Here is a 16,197-nt window from a genome sequence, read left to right on the forward strand (position 1 = left end):
ACTTGTGTTGTTTTCAGATATCCTTAAAAATAAAGCTGAAATAAATGTTAAAATGTAAAAACTTTCAATATTAAAATACTAGATATTTACACTAACACTATACTACATAAGTATGCGTAGTTACATTACGGGAAGTGAAAATCGCTCAGTTGTGTCTGACTCTTTGCGACGCCTAGTCGATGGAATTCTCCAGGCCAGAATATACTGGAGTGGGTATCCATGCCCTTCTCCAGGGGATCTTTCCAACCCAGGGATTGAACTCGGTTGTCTGGCATTGCAGGCGGATTCTTTACCAGCTGAGCCACCAGGGAAGCCCAAGAATACTGGAGTGGGTAGCCTATCCCTTCTCCAGGGCATCTTTCCCACCCAGGAATGCAACCGAGGTCTCCTGCATTGCAGGCGGAGTCTTTATCAATGGAGCCACCAGGGAAGCCCCGTTACGTTCTACGTATGCTGCATTATAGCATAATATAACAATGTCATGCAAGCGATCCATACTTATAAGGAATAACATCAGTAATGAATAAATATGCACTTGTCATAATTCACAATGAAGTGATATTACATCTAATGTGCGACGCATAACTGTAACAGCAGTGTACCCCACACGGCCGGCCTGAGTCCTGAGTCTGGTGCCTTCACCCCGGGGCCCCAGGTGAGGCCTCCGCCTGGACCTGCAAACAGGTAGCGGGGTTGGGGGAAGGGCGCGGCGAGCTCGCGCACGCGCACCGCGCAGCCCGGGCCGGCCGGCCCCACCCACCGCCGCGCCGGAAGTCCCGCCTCCGGGGGGCGGGGCCACGGCCGGGAGGAGAAACCCGGGCCCGCCGCGCGGCCGGCTTCCGCGGGCCCGGGCGGCGGAAGCGGAAATGCGTCACAGGGGCGGGCGGCGGCGGCGGCAGAGGCGGCAGCGGACGGCGCCGGGCGGGGAGGCCGGGCCTGCCGGCGTCGTCGGGGGCCCGCGGGAGCGCTGGGGCCGGGGCGGCGGCGGCCTGGTACGTGGACGGGGCCCCGGCCGCGGGGGGAGCCCGGGGAGGGCGGCCGGGCCGCGGGTCTCGTGGGCGCGCGGGCTTCGGGGGTCGAGAGCCTCCCAGGGGCCTGGGGGCGACGGAGGGCCGGGGGCTCCCGGGGCCACCGGAGCAGGGGGTCTCGTGGGCCTGCGGACTCGGGGGCGGGGGCTTCGGGGACCGAGAGCCTTCGCGGGGCCGGGGGCTGCGGGGGTCTCTTGCATCCGCGGACTCGGGGGCGGGGGCTTCGGGGACCGAGAGCCTTCGAGGGGCCGGGGGCTGCGGGGGTCTCGTGCATCCGCGGACTCGGGGGCGGGGGCTTCGGGGACCGAGAGCCTTCGAGGGGCCGGGGGCTCCGGGGGTCTCGTGCATCTGCGGACTTGGGGGCGGGGGCTTCGGGGACCGAGAGCCTTCGAGGGGCCGGGGGCTCCGGGGGTCTCGTGCATCTGCGGACTCGGGGGCGGGGGCTTCGGGGACCGAGAGCCTTCGAGGGGCCGGGGGCTCCGGGGGTCTCGTGCATCTGTGGACTTGGGAGCGGGGGGCCTGCGGACTTGGGGGCGCGCGAGCTTCGGGGACCGAGAGCTTTCGAGGGGCCGGGGGCTGCGGGGGTCTCGTGCATCCGCGGACTTGGGGGCGGGGGCTTCGGGGACCGAGAGCCTTCGAGGGGCCGCGGGCTCCGGGGGTCTCGTGCATCTGCGGACTTGGGGGCGGGGGTCTGCGGACTTGGGCGCGCGGGCTTCGGGGACCGAGAGCCTTCGAGGGGCCTGGGGGCGACGGAGTGCAGAGGGCTCCGGGGGTCTCGTGCATCCGCGGACTTGGGGGCGGGGGGCCTGGGGATGACGAAGAACCGGGGGCTGCGGGGGTCTCGTGCATCTGCGCACTTGGGGGCGCGCGGGCTTCGGGGGTCGAGAACCTTTGAGGGGCTTGGGGGTGACGGACAGCCGGGGGCTGCGGGGATTTCCCGGGGGGTGGTGAGAGCCGAGTGTCTCCTGGGCAGGGCTTGGGTGAAGGGACAAAGGCGATTGAGCAGAGGAGTTGACTGCCCCAGGGAGCTGTGGGGGACGGGGTGGACAGGGCTTGTGCAGGCGAATCGGGGTCCACCAAGGTCGCAGGTAAGCAGGCTGTACCCGGGCGGGAGGCGGCGGGAGGTGGGGTGAAGGTAGGGGTTACTGGAGGTTGGAGGGAGTTACCGGGGCCACAGGGTGCGGCTGGGGAGGGAGAAGGCGGGAGTTGGGGCGGTGGGGTGAGCATTTGGAGAGGTGGAGGCGATGGGGGTCGTGTAGGGGCTGTCTGGGGCGTGTTGGGGTGCAATGAAGGGGCTGGGGGTCATCCCCAGGGTGCAGGGGCAACCGGGTGACCAGGGCAGATGGGAATCCCCAAGGTTCCTAGTAGGCAGTGGGCTTCCGGAGTCTCTGACTCAAGCTCTGTCTGAGGTCTTTGAGGTTTTTTGCGGGTGGAGGGGGGCTCTCTCCACTCCCAGCCCAGGCTGAGCCCCCTCACTAGTGCCCCATACTCGGGCAGGTGGCTCTTCCCTCCAGCGGCGACTCCTCCACCCCAATCCCTGCGGCTTTTTCCCAGGGCTGGGGGTGTGTGTATGCTTAGATGCTCAGTCATGTCTCTTTGTGACCCCATGGACTGTAGCCCACCAGGCTCTTCTGTCCATGGAATTCTCCAGGCAAGAATACTGGAGTGGGTTGCCATGCCCTCCTCCAGGGGATCTTCCCTACGCAGGGATTGAACCCTGGTCGGAAGCTCTCAGAGCCATCTGGTGGGCGGGCGCACAGCCCAAGGCCACCTCCCTTACTGTTTGGTGTCACTGGGTCAGGTCTGGCCCTGCTTTGCGGAAGTAGGCACCTGTCTGACCGGTAGGGAGAAGCTGGTTGAGGGGGAGGAGAGTGCAGTCAGCTCCCCGTCCACAGCTTCTGAGAGGCCCCACGGCTGTGACGGTTTTATCTGAGCACAGAGAAGGTGCTTCTGCCCGCGGTGGAGATACTGAAGTCAGCGGTGCTCAGCCGTTCTCTCAGCCTGAAAGTTCCTTCCTGTTGCTGCGGGCTTCCTCCTGCACAGACCTTCCCAGCTGCTTCTGTGGGTAGTCTGTTCCCCAGGGAGGCGTCTCCAGCCTGCATGGAGGTGGCTTGTCCCCCACACCCTGAGAGTAGGGACCCCGCCCATCTGTGCTCCCGCCACCCCAGCCCTGGTGGAGCTGCCTCTGGGTATTGGGGGCAGCTCAGTGCCCATGGAGGCTTGGGGCAGGCAAGTGTTGCTAAAAGTTTTGTGAACCCAGTTTTTTTCCCCCCTGCATTTGTGTAATCTGATTAAAAGGGCCCACATGTCAGGGCCTGGGGCTTCCCTAGTGGTTTGGACAGTAAAGCATCTGCCTGCAATGCAGGACACCCAGGTTCAGTCCCGGCGTGGGGAAGACCCCATCCTGGAGAAGCTGGCAACCCACTCCAGTATTCTTGCCTGGAGAATTTCACGGACAGAGGAGCCGGACAAGTTACAGTCCAGGGGGTCACAGAGAGTCTGACACGACTGAGCGACTAACCCTGAGGGGCCTTCCCTGACACAGCGACCAGTGTGTCAGGCTCGCAGAGGGCAGACGGGCTTCCTTACCCTGGGCCCGCGTGCTGGCCAGCCTGGGGGCGGGACACCCAGCGGGCCGTGAAAAGGCGGCGTGCGCCTCTTGTGTTTCAGGCCCAAGGTCCCGGCTATGGCCGCGGCCACCATCGTGCACGACACGTCTGAGGCGGTGGAGCTGTGCCCGCCGTACGGCCTGTACCTGAAGCCCATCACGAAGATGACCATCAGCGTGGCGCTGCCCCAGCTGAAGCAGCCGGGCAAGTCCATCTCCAACTGGGAGGTGATGGAGCGGCTGAAGGGCATGGTGCAGCACCACCAGTTCTCCACGCTGCGCATCTCCAAGAGCACCATGGACTTCATCCGCTTCGAGGGCGAGGTGGAGAACAAGAGCCTCGTCAAGTCCTTCCTGGCCTGCTTGGACGGCAAGACCATCAAGCTGAGCGGCTTCTCCGACATCCTCAAGGTGCGCGCCGCCGAGTTCAAGGTCGACTTCCCCACGCGCCACGACTGGGACTCCTTCTTCCGCGACGCCAAGGACATGAACGAGACGCTGCCGGGCGAGCGGCCCGACACCATCCACCTGGAGGGGCTGCCCTGCAAGTGGTTCTCGCTGAAGGAGTCGGGCTCCGAGAAGCCGAGCGAGGAGGTGCTGGTGCGCGTGTTCGAGCGCTTCGGCGAGATCCGCAACGTGGACATCCCCATGCTGGACCCCTACCGCGAGGAGATGACGGGCCGCAACTTCCACACGTTCAGCTTCGGCGGCCACCTCAACTTCGAGGCCTACGTGCAGTACCGCGAGTACGCCGGCTTCATCCAGGCCATGAGCGCGCTGCGGGGCATGAAGCTCATGTTCAAGGGCGAAGACGGCAAGGCCGTGGCCTGCAACATCAAGGTGCGCGGCTGGGGGGCGGCGGGCGGCGCCCCGCAGGGCCTCGGACCCGGGGTGGGGCGCCCGGGAACCCCACGCTGCGGGCGCAGAGCCCGCGGCTCAGCAGACGTGCGGAGAGGTGCAACGCTCTCCCGGCCCCGCTTGAAGGGAGACGGCGCTGTCCGTCACCGCCGGGACTCTGCCTCGAGCTGCCTTCCCACGCCAGGCTGCCGGAGGAGCCGGGGGCCGGGAGCCGGGCCCGGGCGTCGGGCGGTGAAGGCAGCTGGCCACGGGGAGTGGGGGGCGCCCCGCCGCACGAGGGCGAAGGGACCACGCTCTCGCGGACACCGGGGCGCGCAGGGCTGGCCTCCAGGCGCGCTCGTGTTTCCGGCGGAAGACGCCGTCCTGGAAGGGGTGGGGTCCTGGAAGGGGTGGGGTCCCGAGCGCTCATTTCGAGCCCCGCCCCCCAGCCCTGAGGTCCCCTCCGGTCAAGGGCCTTTGCGGGGCGGCGCGGGGCTGTGTGCCTGCCCGAGCTCCTCCTAACCCCGCCCTGTCCCGCCTCCGAAGGTCTCTTTCGATTCTACCAAACACCTGAGCGACGCCTCCATCAAGAAGCGGCAGCTCGAGAGACAGAAGCTTCAGGAGCTGGAGCAGCAGCGCGAGGAGCAGAAGCGGCGGGAGAAGGAGGCGGAGGAGCGGCAGAGGGCAGAGGAGAGGTGCGTGCTGCCGGGCTCCCTGGGAGAGCTCCCTACCGGCTGCGCGGGCCTCCGTGCGCGCGCGCGGTTCCCCGGGAGTGCGCGGCCAGCGGCCCACCCCCAGGGCACCACCCGCTTCCCACCCGGCCCTCCCGCTGAGCCTCCCGGGCGTGCAGTTTTTGTGCATCTCACAGGTTTTTTGCGTTCAGGCTGAAGCTTTCATAAAGTGAAGTAGGGAAGTGAGGGTATTGTCAGCTTTTCCCCACGAGAGACGTTTAGGAGCCCTGTAAGGGGACTGAGAGTCAGGCGTCTTGGGTCACGACCTTTGTTTCCCGCTCTTACCTTCAGGCGCTAGTGGTAAAGAAGCCGCTTGGCTGCCAGTGCAGCAGACGTAAGAGAATGTGGGCTCGAGCCCTGGTCGGGAAGATCCCCTGGAGAAGGGAAAGGCAGCCCACTCCAGTATGCTAGCCTGGAGACTCCCATGGACAGGGGAGGCTGGTGGGCTGCAGTCCCTGGTGCCGCAGAGAGTGGACAGCACTGAAGGGACTGAGCATAGCCCGTTGTGAACTGTGCAGACAAGCTGAGCAGTGTGATGAGCTGGATTTTGGAAAAGGAGCAGCAGTTCTTGGTGCTCCATCGTGACTCTTGTTCTTGGGCGTTTCTTCCCCGCACTTGTTTGTGTGTGTGATAGGCACGGTTTCTCTTGGGTGATCTGCAGTGTGTTGAGTCTCAGGCGCGTGTGATCCGGGGTTCATTCCTCACCAGCCTGTCTGTGTGTGTCTGGGCTGACCTGACACGCGCGTCGCTCCGTCCTTGGGGCTTCTGTGTGGTTCCCGTTTGGTTCCGATGGTCGCTAACGCAGATTCAGGCCTGTCTCTGGGGTCAGCGCTTCTCCTGTCTGCCCCGGAACCCACTTCCAGGGCGGCAGGCAGCCGGCAAGGGTGTGGTCAGGGGTCAGGAGCCCCGGAGTGCCAGCCGTGGCTGCAGAGAGGACAGACGCCTGGGGAGGGCGAGGTGTCCTGGCTGCGTGGCGGGCCTCAGGTGGCGGCCGCAAGGGGGGAGCAGTTTGGATCTCACACTGGACGAGGCTCCGGGGTCGGCGTGCCCGCTGCAGGCATGACCAGGGAGCACCGGCGGCATGCAGACCCCGGGTCCTGGTCCCAGGCAGGCCCCGTCGTCTCCCCTGCAGGCGACCTTGTCCGCAGTCCCTGAGCTGGGGGTCACAGAGGTTACCCCACGGCCTTTCTAGCGTCGCGGGACAGGCACTTTCCTCCACCTTCACATTAATGAGGGGAAGACTGCCCTGAGGGTGGCCTTTGGGTTCAGGCGGCAGTGGGTGTCCTGGTGGGGACAGCAGCTCACAGCTGGTGGGGCGGTACGGCTGAGGAGGCTGGGCAGGGCTGGCCTGGCATGAAACGTGGGCCCGTGGGCGCCCGGGAGGCCCTCGGGTGTGCAGGGCTGTGTGTCCAAGCCCAGTTGGCCTCACTGTTAGCCTGCGGGCCGGCCCGGGAGCCCGGGTGTCTGTCCTTCGTCAGGGATGAGTGAGTTGGTCCTTGGCTGCTAATGAGGTTCAGCGAGGCCTGCAGCAGTCCTGTTCCTGGTCATGGGCCCTTAGCTGGACAGGTGAGGGCTCTGGGCACTCGGGGCCTCTGACTAGCAGTCTGAGTGGCAGCTCCTCACTGATTCCTGCTGCGGGAGACCTTCCATTGTGTGGCCTGCTGGACGCCAGTGTCCTCACGAGCTGCCTCGCCTCCCTGAGTGCCCCAGCCTTCTCCGTGACTGGAGCTTGGGTCCCCTGGCCTCCTTGTCCAGTGCTGTTTCTCTGCTGATCTGGTGCCCTGGGAGTGATGCTAGCTCTTCTGCAGAGTGTCCTTCGTGGCCTTGGTGTCCCCGTGCCATGTGCTGTCCGGGGTGGCCTTGCCTCTCTGCTGTGCCTGCCCTGCCCCTGACCTGAAGGTTAAGTCTAAGGGGTGCAAGTGTTCCGTGAGGACACACTTATTGGCCTTCACGCCCCTGGAGGTCTGGATCCCTCCCAGTCGTGCTGGGGTCCTCGTTTCTGGGTGAGGAAAGGGTGCTGTTGGGTCTGAGCTGGCCGGTGACGTGTGGGTGTTTATGGAACTGCGACTGTCCCCAGGTAGTATCTGCGTGGTGACCTCACGGGGTTTTTCTCCAGGGGTGTGTGCTGTGGGGACCCCTCCGTTGGGGCACACACGCCTCCCCAGAGCAAGCCAGGTGGACTTTGTGTCACCGAGCGTGTGCCTTTTCTTCAAGTCCCCATGAAAGGTCGTGCAGTGTGCTCTCTTGGGGGCTTCCCGTAGGTGGATGCTTCTAGAACCTTCCTGCCACCGGGTGCATCCCTGCTCCCCTCCAGCTCCGGGGCTGGGGGCTCGGGGTGGGAAAGCCCAGGGCAGGGGTCTCTCGTGCGGTGGGAGCAGGGCCTGTCCAGCGCTCGGGCTGTGACCGCGTGGTGCCCGTGGCGGAGGGCCTCCTCCCTGCGCTGCTGCGCCCGTCCTGGTTTGTCTGCTATGGTCCCTGCAGGCGCAGCTGGATCTGGAGAAAAACTCCGCTGCCCACGCGTCCGCCTTGTTTGTTCAGGTGTCCGGGCTGGGGTCGAGTTTAGCCAGGCTCTCCCTGGAAACATGGGGAAAGCCTCGCCCTGTGCGCCCCTCGCTCCTGGGGCCCTCGGCCGCCGCTGAGATGTCTGTGTGGACAGAACGCTAAGGAGCCAAGTGCCGCGACCGCCAGCCCGGGCCCCGCGGCCCTCACAGAGCCGTCGTTTCCTGCCCGCCCGCGCAGGAAGCAGAAGGAGCTGGAGGAGCAGGAGCGCGAGCGGAAGCGCGAGGAGAAGCTGCGGAGGCGCGAGCAGAAGCAGCGGGACCGCGAGCTGCGGCGCAGCCAGAAGAAGCTGGAGAAGCTGCAGGCGGAGGAGCAGCGCAAGCTGCAGGAGAGGATCCGGCTGGAGGAGCGCAAGCTGCTGCTGGCGCAGCGCAACCTGCAGTCCATCCGGCTGGTGGCCGAGCTGCTGAGCCGTGCCAAGGTACCGCCCGCCTGGGGGTACACCCCGCCCTCGGGAAGCTCCGCCCACGGCGACTGCCAGTCTGTAGGGACGCCCCGCCCTCGGGAGGCTGCACACAGGGGTGCCCCGCCCACCCGACTGCCAGCTTATAGGGACATCCCGCCCACAGGGGCTGCCAGCCTATAGGGACGCCCCGCCCACAGGTACAGCCAGTCTATAGGGATGACCTACCTGCCCATGGGGCTTACTCTCCTATAGGGATGCCCTGTCCTCTGGGAGGCTCCGCCCACAGGGACTGCCAGCCTATAAGGATGCCCCGCGCATGGGGACTGCCAGCCACTAGGGATGCCCCACTTACATGGGCAACACCCATGGCGGGGTGGCCCACGTTCAGGGATGCCTGGTACATAGGGAGGATCGGCCCTTGGGATGCCCTACTCTCGGGGAGACCGCGCCCACACGGCCTGCCAGCCTATAGGGGTGCCCTGCCCTCGGGGATGCCTGGATGTTCAGGGAGGATCGGCCCTTGGGACGCCCGGCCCAGAGGGAGGCCCGGCCTTCACGGACATGCCGCTCCTCGCTGGCCCCCGGCTCCAGCCTGGGGATGTTCTTCGTGGGGCACTGCAGTTGCAGCGAACCGTGTTGGCCCAGGCCCGGGCTGTACCCTGAAGAAATGGAAGCGCTGTGGGTCCTCGTCCCTGGCCCCGCAGCCTGGTGGCCGGGCTCCCTCAGGGATGGAAGGCCCCCGCCTGGCCCCACGACTCTCCTCACGCTCCCGCCGCACCGACCGCGCCGGTGTCCGTCAAGCCAGGCGTCCCTGATCGCCCGGAAGGACAGGGCGGGCCCCAGACGAGCTGCGGTCCCCATGGCAGTCCTCGGAGCCTGGCTGTGCTCCCGCCCCCACTGCCTTGAAGCTGGAGGGTCGCTGCCGCCCTGTGCGGGTGGCGCGCGTGGAGCCCCAGCAGGCCGCGCGCCACAGGTCAGGCAGGCGCAGGGCGACCTTCACCTGCCATCTGCTTGTGGTTGTGGCCAGTCTGCGGGGAGGAGAGCAGCGTGCGCGCCGAGAGCTGTGGCCGCGTGTTCTTGCTGCGTGGTGAACACTGAAGACCCCGAGCAGGCCGGGCGTCCGCGCCTCCCACACCCGCGCGGGAGGTCAACTGTCCACACAGTAATCTGGGACCCACGAGGCAGGGAGCACGCAGCGGAGGGTCCGGGCTGCCCTCGAGGCGCCAACCCCCCACCCAGGGCTATGCCGAGGAGGTTTGCTGGGCTTGCTGCCGGCTGACGATTGTGGCCTCCGAGCGTGCCAGCCGGAGAGGCCTGGTCCGCCCGAGAGGGGCTCACTTCATGAGGGCTGTGTCGGGGAGCTTTGCCGGGCTTGCTCCTGGCTGACGATCGTGGTCTGCTAGCGTACCATTTGGAGGGGCCTGGGCTGCCTTGAGAGGCGCCGCTCCCCCCCGCCCCCAGGGTTGTGCCCAGGATCTTTGCTAGGCATCCTGGCTGACGATCATGGCCTCTGAGCGTGCCACCCGGAGGGGCCCGGTCCCGGATAGGCGCCCCTCCCCAGGGCTGTGCCCAGGAGCTTTGCCGGGCTTATCCCTGGCTGCTGGTCGCATCCTGGTGTGGTTGGACCCGGTGGGCCGTGCTCCAGCCGGGCTGTCCTCGGAGTGCCCGCCTGTGCTGAGAGCCCGGCTCAGGCGCCGCCGCCCCCCTCTGTCCCGCAGGCCGCCAAGCTGCACGAGCAGGAGCACAAGGAGGAGAGCCTACGGCTGCAGCAGCTGGAAGAGCGGCGGCGGCTGCAGGAGGCCGAGCTGCGGCGCGTGGAGGAGGAGAAGGAGCGCGCGCTGGGCCTGCAGCGCCGGGAGCGCGAGCTGCGCGCACGCCTGCTCAGCTTGCTGCTCAGCAAGAAGGCTGACGAGCCGCGCGCCGCCGCTGCCGAGCCGGGCGCCGCCTCCCCCGCCGACCTGCTGCGGCCGGTGCTGGACATCCTGCACACCGTGTCGGCCTCGGCCGGCGCTGTGCCCCGGGACCGGGAGCCCGCGCCGCGGCCTGCCGCCCCCCAGAACCTGAACGGGAGCGTCGCCCCCGCCGCCGCCGCCGCCGCCGCCACAGCCCCCACCGCAGCCCAGGAGGAGGCGGCCCCAGGCAAGGACGGGCAGGACCCTCGAGGCCCGGACGACGGCCACTCGGAGAAGAGGTGCCCCGCCGTGCTGGCCTGCATCCCGGACAACACCCAGCAGCCCAAGGCCGCGCCCGCCGCCTGCGAGCCCAGCGTGCCCCGGAAGGACGCGCGCTCCGAGCAAGACAAGTGTAACCGGGAGCCCAGCGGGGGCGGCGGCCGGGCCGGGGGCGGAGTGGGCCGGGACGACAGCGGTGACGGCGAGCACGGGCACAAGCGGGAGCGCAGCGTGCCGCGGCGGCGGGCGGACAGCCGCGAGGACGGCAGGCCGCACAGGGAGCGCCGGGCGCACCGCAAGCGCTCGCGCCAGGGCCGCAGTGCCAGCCCCGAGGAGCGCGGCCGCTCCCGCAAGTCCCGCAGCCGCAGCCGGGAGCGGCGCGGCCGGCGGGAGAAGAGCCAGAGCCGTGGCCGCGAGCGGGACCGCAGGGCCAGCTCCAGCCGGAAGCGCAGCCGCCACCGGCGGGGTGACGACAGGCCGCGCTCGGGCTCTGCCGGCCGCCACCGCAGCGCCTGGAATAGGTAATGCAGGCCGCGCGCCCCGGGGCCACCTTCCCGGAGACCGGCCGTGCCACGCTTCCCGGGGGAGCGTCCCGGCGGGGAGCGCAGGGCCCCAGGCTTTCCCATGCCTCCAGGGAGCGTCCCGGCGAGGAGCGCACGGCTCCAGGCTTTGCGTCCAGACTATCCTCCAGGCTGCGGCCCTACTGCGTGGGGCTCGTGATCATGAGCTTCGGTTTCCCATCAAACTGTTGATGCTGTCGCTTTAATGTCGCCGGTCCTTCCTGGATCAGGAGAAGCGCAGGGGGCTGCAAGCCTTGAGCATCGGAGACCCCGCCGGGCACACCCAGACCAGTGGCCACCCGCTGGCATCGGGCCACCCGCAAGGAGACGCCGTGTCCTGACCTCACAGGGAGCGGAGCCAGGCCGCAGTGACGGGGACGTACCGGCTTCCAGTCTGGCAGCCACGGCCCCACCGGGCATTGAGAACAGGAAGCCTCTCGCTGGAGGGTTTTGGTTTGTTGTTTTTAGTTTTTTCTGTTTGTTTCGTTTTACCTCCCTTTTCTGTAGGGTTAACCTATCAGGAATCAAGTTCGGGTGGGATGCCAAAGGCAAGTGGCTATTAAGGCATTTAAGTCACCGGAGAGGAAGCTGCGGCTCTGAAACACGGAAACTTTACCGGCGTGGGCTGGTGCAGACGGGATACAGAAGGGTCCCAAACATTCACTTTCTGCGAATTCAAGTCATCCAACATGCGAAAGAAAAAGCTTCAAGTGGTACACAGGGGTCCCAAACATTCACTTTTTACAAACTCAAATCATTCAGCATAAAACAAACAAAAAAGTAGGTTGGTTTAAAATTAGCTTTGGTTTCTAGTCAAGGTTAGCCTGTGTGGTTTTTTTAAGAAGCCGTTTTGCTAAATTATTTTTACTTGGAACGTTTCAGATTTAAGGCTGCAAACTTGTTAAATTTTATAATTGTCGGCTTCTCCAAGGGAAGCTCGGAAATCCTTAAAAATAGCTGTAACGTCCACCTTAGGAGAGATGGTGTTTATTCCAGTTTGCATTTTTATGGTAAAATAAAATTTTTTTTTCCTATGAACTCACGTTTCCCATACTTATGTGGGGTTTTCGTTTTGTTTTCAAGTTCTTTAGGCTATGTCACTAGCTGAGCATAATCTAGCATGTTTGAAATCACTTGGTCATTTGTAAATGTTCATTTCACGTGCTGTTACTGTCCTAATGTAACTCCCTACAGGAGACATGGGTCCTGAGAGGCATTTGATTTGTTTACAAGTGAAAGTGTTAGTCGCTCAGTCGTGTCCAATTCTTTGCGACCCTGTGGACTGTAGCCCATCAGGCTCCTCTCTCCGGGGGATTCTCCAGGCAAGAATACTGGAGTGGGTTGCCATTTCCTCCTTCAGGGGATCTTCCCGACCCAGGGATTGAACCCTGGTCTCCTGCATCGGCTGAGAGATTCTTTACTGTCTGAGCTACCCCTCTAGCTAGTTCACAGGAGCAATTTTTTTTTTAAGTTACAGTGCTGTTTTGGAAAAGTGATGGAAAGAAAGTGGTTCTTTTCTAACCTTGAGGGAGAAGGTAGGTGTTGGCGCCCCTGCAGAGACCCTGGTTCTGAGCGCGTTTGTGTGAGTCACTAATTCGTGTCCATCTCTGTGCCACCCCTTGGACTTCTGCACGCTCACTGTCCCCCAGGTTTTGCTCAAACACATCCATTGATCTGTGATGCCATCCAACCATCTCCTCCTCTGCCGTCCCTTTCTGCTCCTGCCTTCAGTCTATCCCAGCATCAGGCTCTTTTCCAGTGAGTTGGCTCTTCGAATCAGGTTGCCCAAGTAGTGGAGCTTCAGCTTCAGCATCAGTCCTTCCAATGAGTATTCAGGACTGATTTCCTTTAGGATGGACTGGTTGGATCTCCTCGAAGTCCCGGGGACTCTCAAGAGTCTTCTCCCAACACCACAGTTTGAAAGCACCAGTTCTTTGGCGCTCAACTTTGTTTATGGTCCAGCTTTCACACCCGTAGATGACTACTGGAGAATCCACAGCTTTGACTATATGGGTCTTTTATTGGCAAAGTGATGTCTCTGCTTTTTAAGATGCTATCTAGGTCTGTCAGAGCTTTTCTTCCAAGGAGCAAACATCTTTTAATTTCTGGCTGCAGTCACTGTCCGGTGTGATTTGGGAGCTCAGAAAATAAAATCTGTTACTGCTTCCACTGTTTCCCCATCTATTTGGCATGAAGTGATGGGACCGGATGTCATGATCTTAGTTTTCTGAATGTTGAGTTTCATGCCAGTTTTTTCACTCCCGTCTTTCACCCTCAAGAGACTCCTTAGTTCCTCTACACTTTCTGCTATTGAGAGTGGCTTCATTTTCAAAACAAAAAAAAAAGCGACTTCACTTTCACTTTTCACTTTGATGCATTGGAGAAGGAAATGGCAACCCACAGTGTCCTTGCCTGGAGAATCCCAGGGACGGGGGAGCCTCGTGGGCTGTCGTCTTTGGGGTCGCACAGAGTCGGACACGACTGAAGCGACTTAGCAGCAGCATATATATATCTGACGTGGTTGGTATTTTTCCCGGCAATCTGGATTCCAGTTTGTGCTTCCTCCAGCCCAGCGTTTCTCATGATGTACTCTGCATATTAAAAAGCAGAGACATTACTTTGCCAACAAAGGTCCGTCTAGTCAAGGCAATGGTTTTTCCCATGGTCATGTATGGATGTGAGAGTTGGACTGTGAAGAAAGCTGATTGCCGAAGAATCGATGCTTTTGAACTGTGGTGTTGGAGAAGACTCTTGAGAGTCCCTTGGACTGCAAGCAGATCCAACCAGTCCATTCTAAAGGAGATCAATCCTGGGTGTTCATCGGAAGGACTGATGCTAAAGCTGAAACTGCAATACTTTGGCCACCTCATGCGACGAGTTGACTCACTGGAAAAGACTGATGCTAGGAAAGGTTGGGGAAGGGAGGAGATGGGGACGACAGAGAATGAGATGGCTGGATGGCATCGCCGACTCAATGGACGTGAGTTTGAGTTAACTCTGGGAGTTGGTGATGGACAGGGAGGCCTGGCGTTCTGTGATTCATGGGGTTGCGGAGAGTCGGACACGACTGAGCAACTGAACTGAAGTGAACTCTGCATATAAGTTAAATAAGCAGGGTGACAATATATAGCCTTGACGGACTCCTTTTCCTATTTGGAACCAGTCTTGTTCCATGTCCAGTTCTAACTGTTGCTTCCTGACCTGCATACAGATTTCTCAAGAGGCAGGTCAGATGGTCTGGTATTCCCATCTTTTGAACAGTTTTGCACGGTTCATTATGATCCACACAGTTACAGGCTTTAGCATAGTCAGTGAAGTGGAGGTAAATGTTTTTCTGGGATTCCCTTGCTTTTTCTGTAATCCAGCGAGTTTTGGCAGTTTGATCTCTGGTTCCTCTGCCTTATCTAAAACCGGCTTGACCATATGGAAGTTCTCAGTTCAGTTACTGCTGAAGCCTGGTTTGAAGGATTTTCCGCATAATTGTTGCTAGCATGTCCAGTGAGTAAGATTGTGTGGTAATTTGAGCATTCTTTAGCATTGTCCTTCTTTGGGATTGGAATGAAAACCGACCTTTTCCAGTCCTGTGGCCACTGCTGAGGTTTCCAGATGTGCTGGCATATTGAGTGCAGCACTTTGACAGCATCATCTGTTAGGATTTGAGATAGCTCAGCTGGAATTCCATCGCCTCCAGTAGCTTTGTTTGTAGTGATGCTTGCGAAGGCCCGCTTGACTTCGCATTCCTTGCTGTCCGGTTCTAGGTGAGTGATGACGCCACCGTGGTTACCTTGGTCGTGAAGATCTTTTTTATACAGTTCTTCTGTGTATTCTTCCCATTCTCCTTCATCTCTTGTGCTTTTTCATGCTCATCCTTGCATGAAAGTTTCCCTTGATAGCACCAGTTTTGCTGAAGAAATGTCTAGTCTTTCTTACTGTGTTGTTTTCCTGTATTTCTTTGCATTGTTCACTTAAGAAGGCTTTCTTTTCTCTCCTTGCTCTTCTCTGGAACTCTGTATTCAGTTGGATCTATCTTTCCCTTTCCCCCTTGCCTTTCACGTCTCTTCTTTGCTGAGCTATTCTGTACAGCCGCCTCAGACAACCAGTAACTTCCCCGGTGACTCAGCGGTAAAGAGTCTGCCTGCATTGCAGTAGCCCCAGGAGATTCAGCTTCTATTCCTGGGTCAGGAAGAGTCCCTGGAGGAGGAAATAGCAACCCACTCCAGTGTTCTTGCCTGGAGAATCCCATGAACAGAGGAGCCTGGCGGGCTATAGCCCGTGAGGTTACAGAGTCAGACACGACTGAGCACGCAGGCAGAGAACCACTTTGCCTTCTTGCAGTCGGACCTCTATATGCGGTCCGACGTCCACAGATTCCACCAGCGTTGACTGAGAACGGTGTTTACCAGCTAAGCTTGGTTGAATCCGGGGATACGGAACCACAGATGCAGGAGATGCAGCTGTGGGACTTTAATATCGGAGAACTTTGGTACCGACGGTGGGTGCTTGGAACCCCACCCAGGGTGATGGTGTCGGGGGGCAGGGGCGTGTTCGGGAGGTGACAGGTTATGCGGGTGGAGCCCTTGGCACGTCTTCATAAAAGACTCCCCAGGGAGCTCCCTCATCCCTCCCATCACGGGGGGACACAGCGAGAAAACACCCTCTGACAACCAGGAGGAGCTTTCACCGGACGCTGAATATGCCCCTGCCAGGATCTTGGATGTGCAGCCTCCGGGATCCTGAGGAGTGTTCTCTTATTTCTAGGGCCCCCTAACCTGCTCTGAAACACCACAGGAGCCTCAGGTAGCCGACACCACGCAATGTCTAAGAACATCCAACCACGTCCCCTCTTGCTTCAGGTCAGCGAGCTAAATCACCCCATCGCGCAGTCTCCAGACTAAAAAAAAATGAAAAATGTTTCTCCCTTAGAAAACATGAGGCTAGCAATTGTACTTAACCACTGTCACTGCTGATGATAATACCAGGGGAAAAGTGCCGACACAGATGTGGAAAAATTGGCTTCTTTGGCGCTGCTGGTGGGAAGGTAAAGTAGGGCAGCTGCTGTGGGAAACAGTTTTGCAGTTTCTTAAAAAAAGTCAAACGTGGAGAAGGAAATGGCCACCCAGTCCCGTACTGTCGTCTGGAGAATTCCATGGACAGACAACTACAGTCCATGGGGTCTCACAGAGCCGGACACGACTAAGCGACTAACGCTTAAAAAGTCAAACATAGACACTGACGGGACCTACGTGTCCCACCCGTACACATACACCCGAAAGAGGTGTCCGAGAAAGACTTTCCAC

The 16,197-nt window shown here is 61.2% G+C and overlaps 1 protein-coding gene across 1 annotated transcript; it reads left to right on the forward strand.

The window, feature by feature from the left end:
* The first annotated feature begins 860 nt into the window (after positions 1 to 860).
* LOC148773191 (A-kinase anchor protein 17A-like) lies at positions 861 to 11,928 on the forward strand. The gene is made up of 5 exons (XM_088833742.1): positions 861 to 992; positions 3,699 to 4,476; positions 5,020 to 5,168; positions 7,944 to 8,184; positions 9,888 to 11,928. The coding sequence occupies exons 2-5, from the start codon at positions 3,715 to 3,717 to the stop codon at positions 10,863 to 10,865; spliced, it is 2,130 nt and encodes a 709-aa protein (XP_088689868.1). The 5' UTR covers positions 861 to 992; positions 3,699 to 3,714; the 3' UTR covers positions 10,866 to 11,928.
* The last annotated feature ends 4,269 nt before the right edge of the window (positions 11,929 to 16,197 follow it).

The sequence above is a fragment of the Moschus berezovskii genome, chromosome X (assembly GCF_049115385.1).
Source record: "Moschus berezovskii isolate FMDL1 chromosome X, NW_MosBer_1.0, whole genome shotgun sequence".
In the NCBI taxonomy this organism is placed as follows: Eukaryota; Metazoa; Chordata; class Mammalia; order Artiodactyla; family Moschidae; genus Moschus; species Moschus berezovskii.

Coding starts and splice junctions, on each gene's coding strand:
- LOC148773191 (XM_088833742.1), top strand. CDS start 3,715: ATGGCCGCGGCCACCATCGTGCACGACACGTCTGAGGCGGTGGAGCTG. Junction 4,477..5,019: donor CCGTGGCCTGCAACATCAAG/GTGCGCGGCTGG, acceptor CCGCCTCCGAAG/GTCTCTTTCGATTCTACCAA. Junction 8,185..9,887: donor AGCTGCTGAGCCGTGCCAAG/GTACCGCCCGCC, acceptor TCTGTCCCGCAG/GCCGCCAAGCTGCACGAGCA.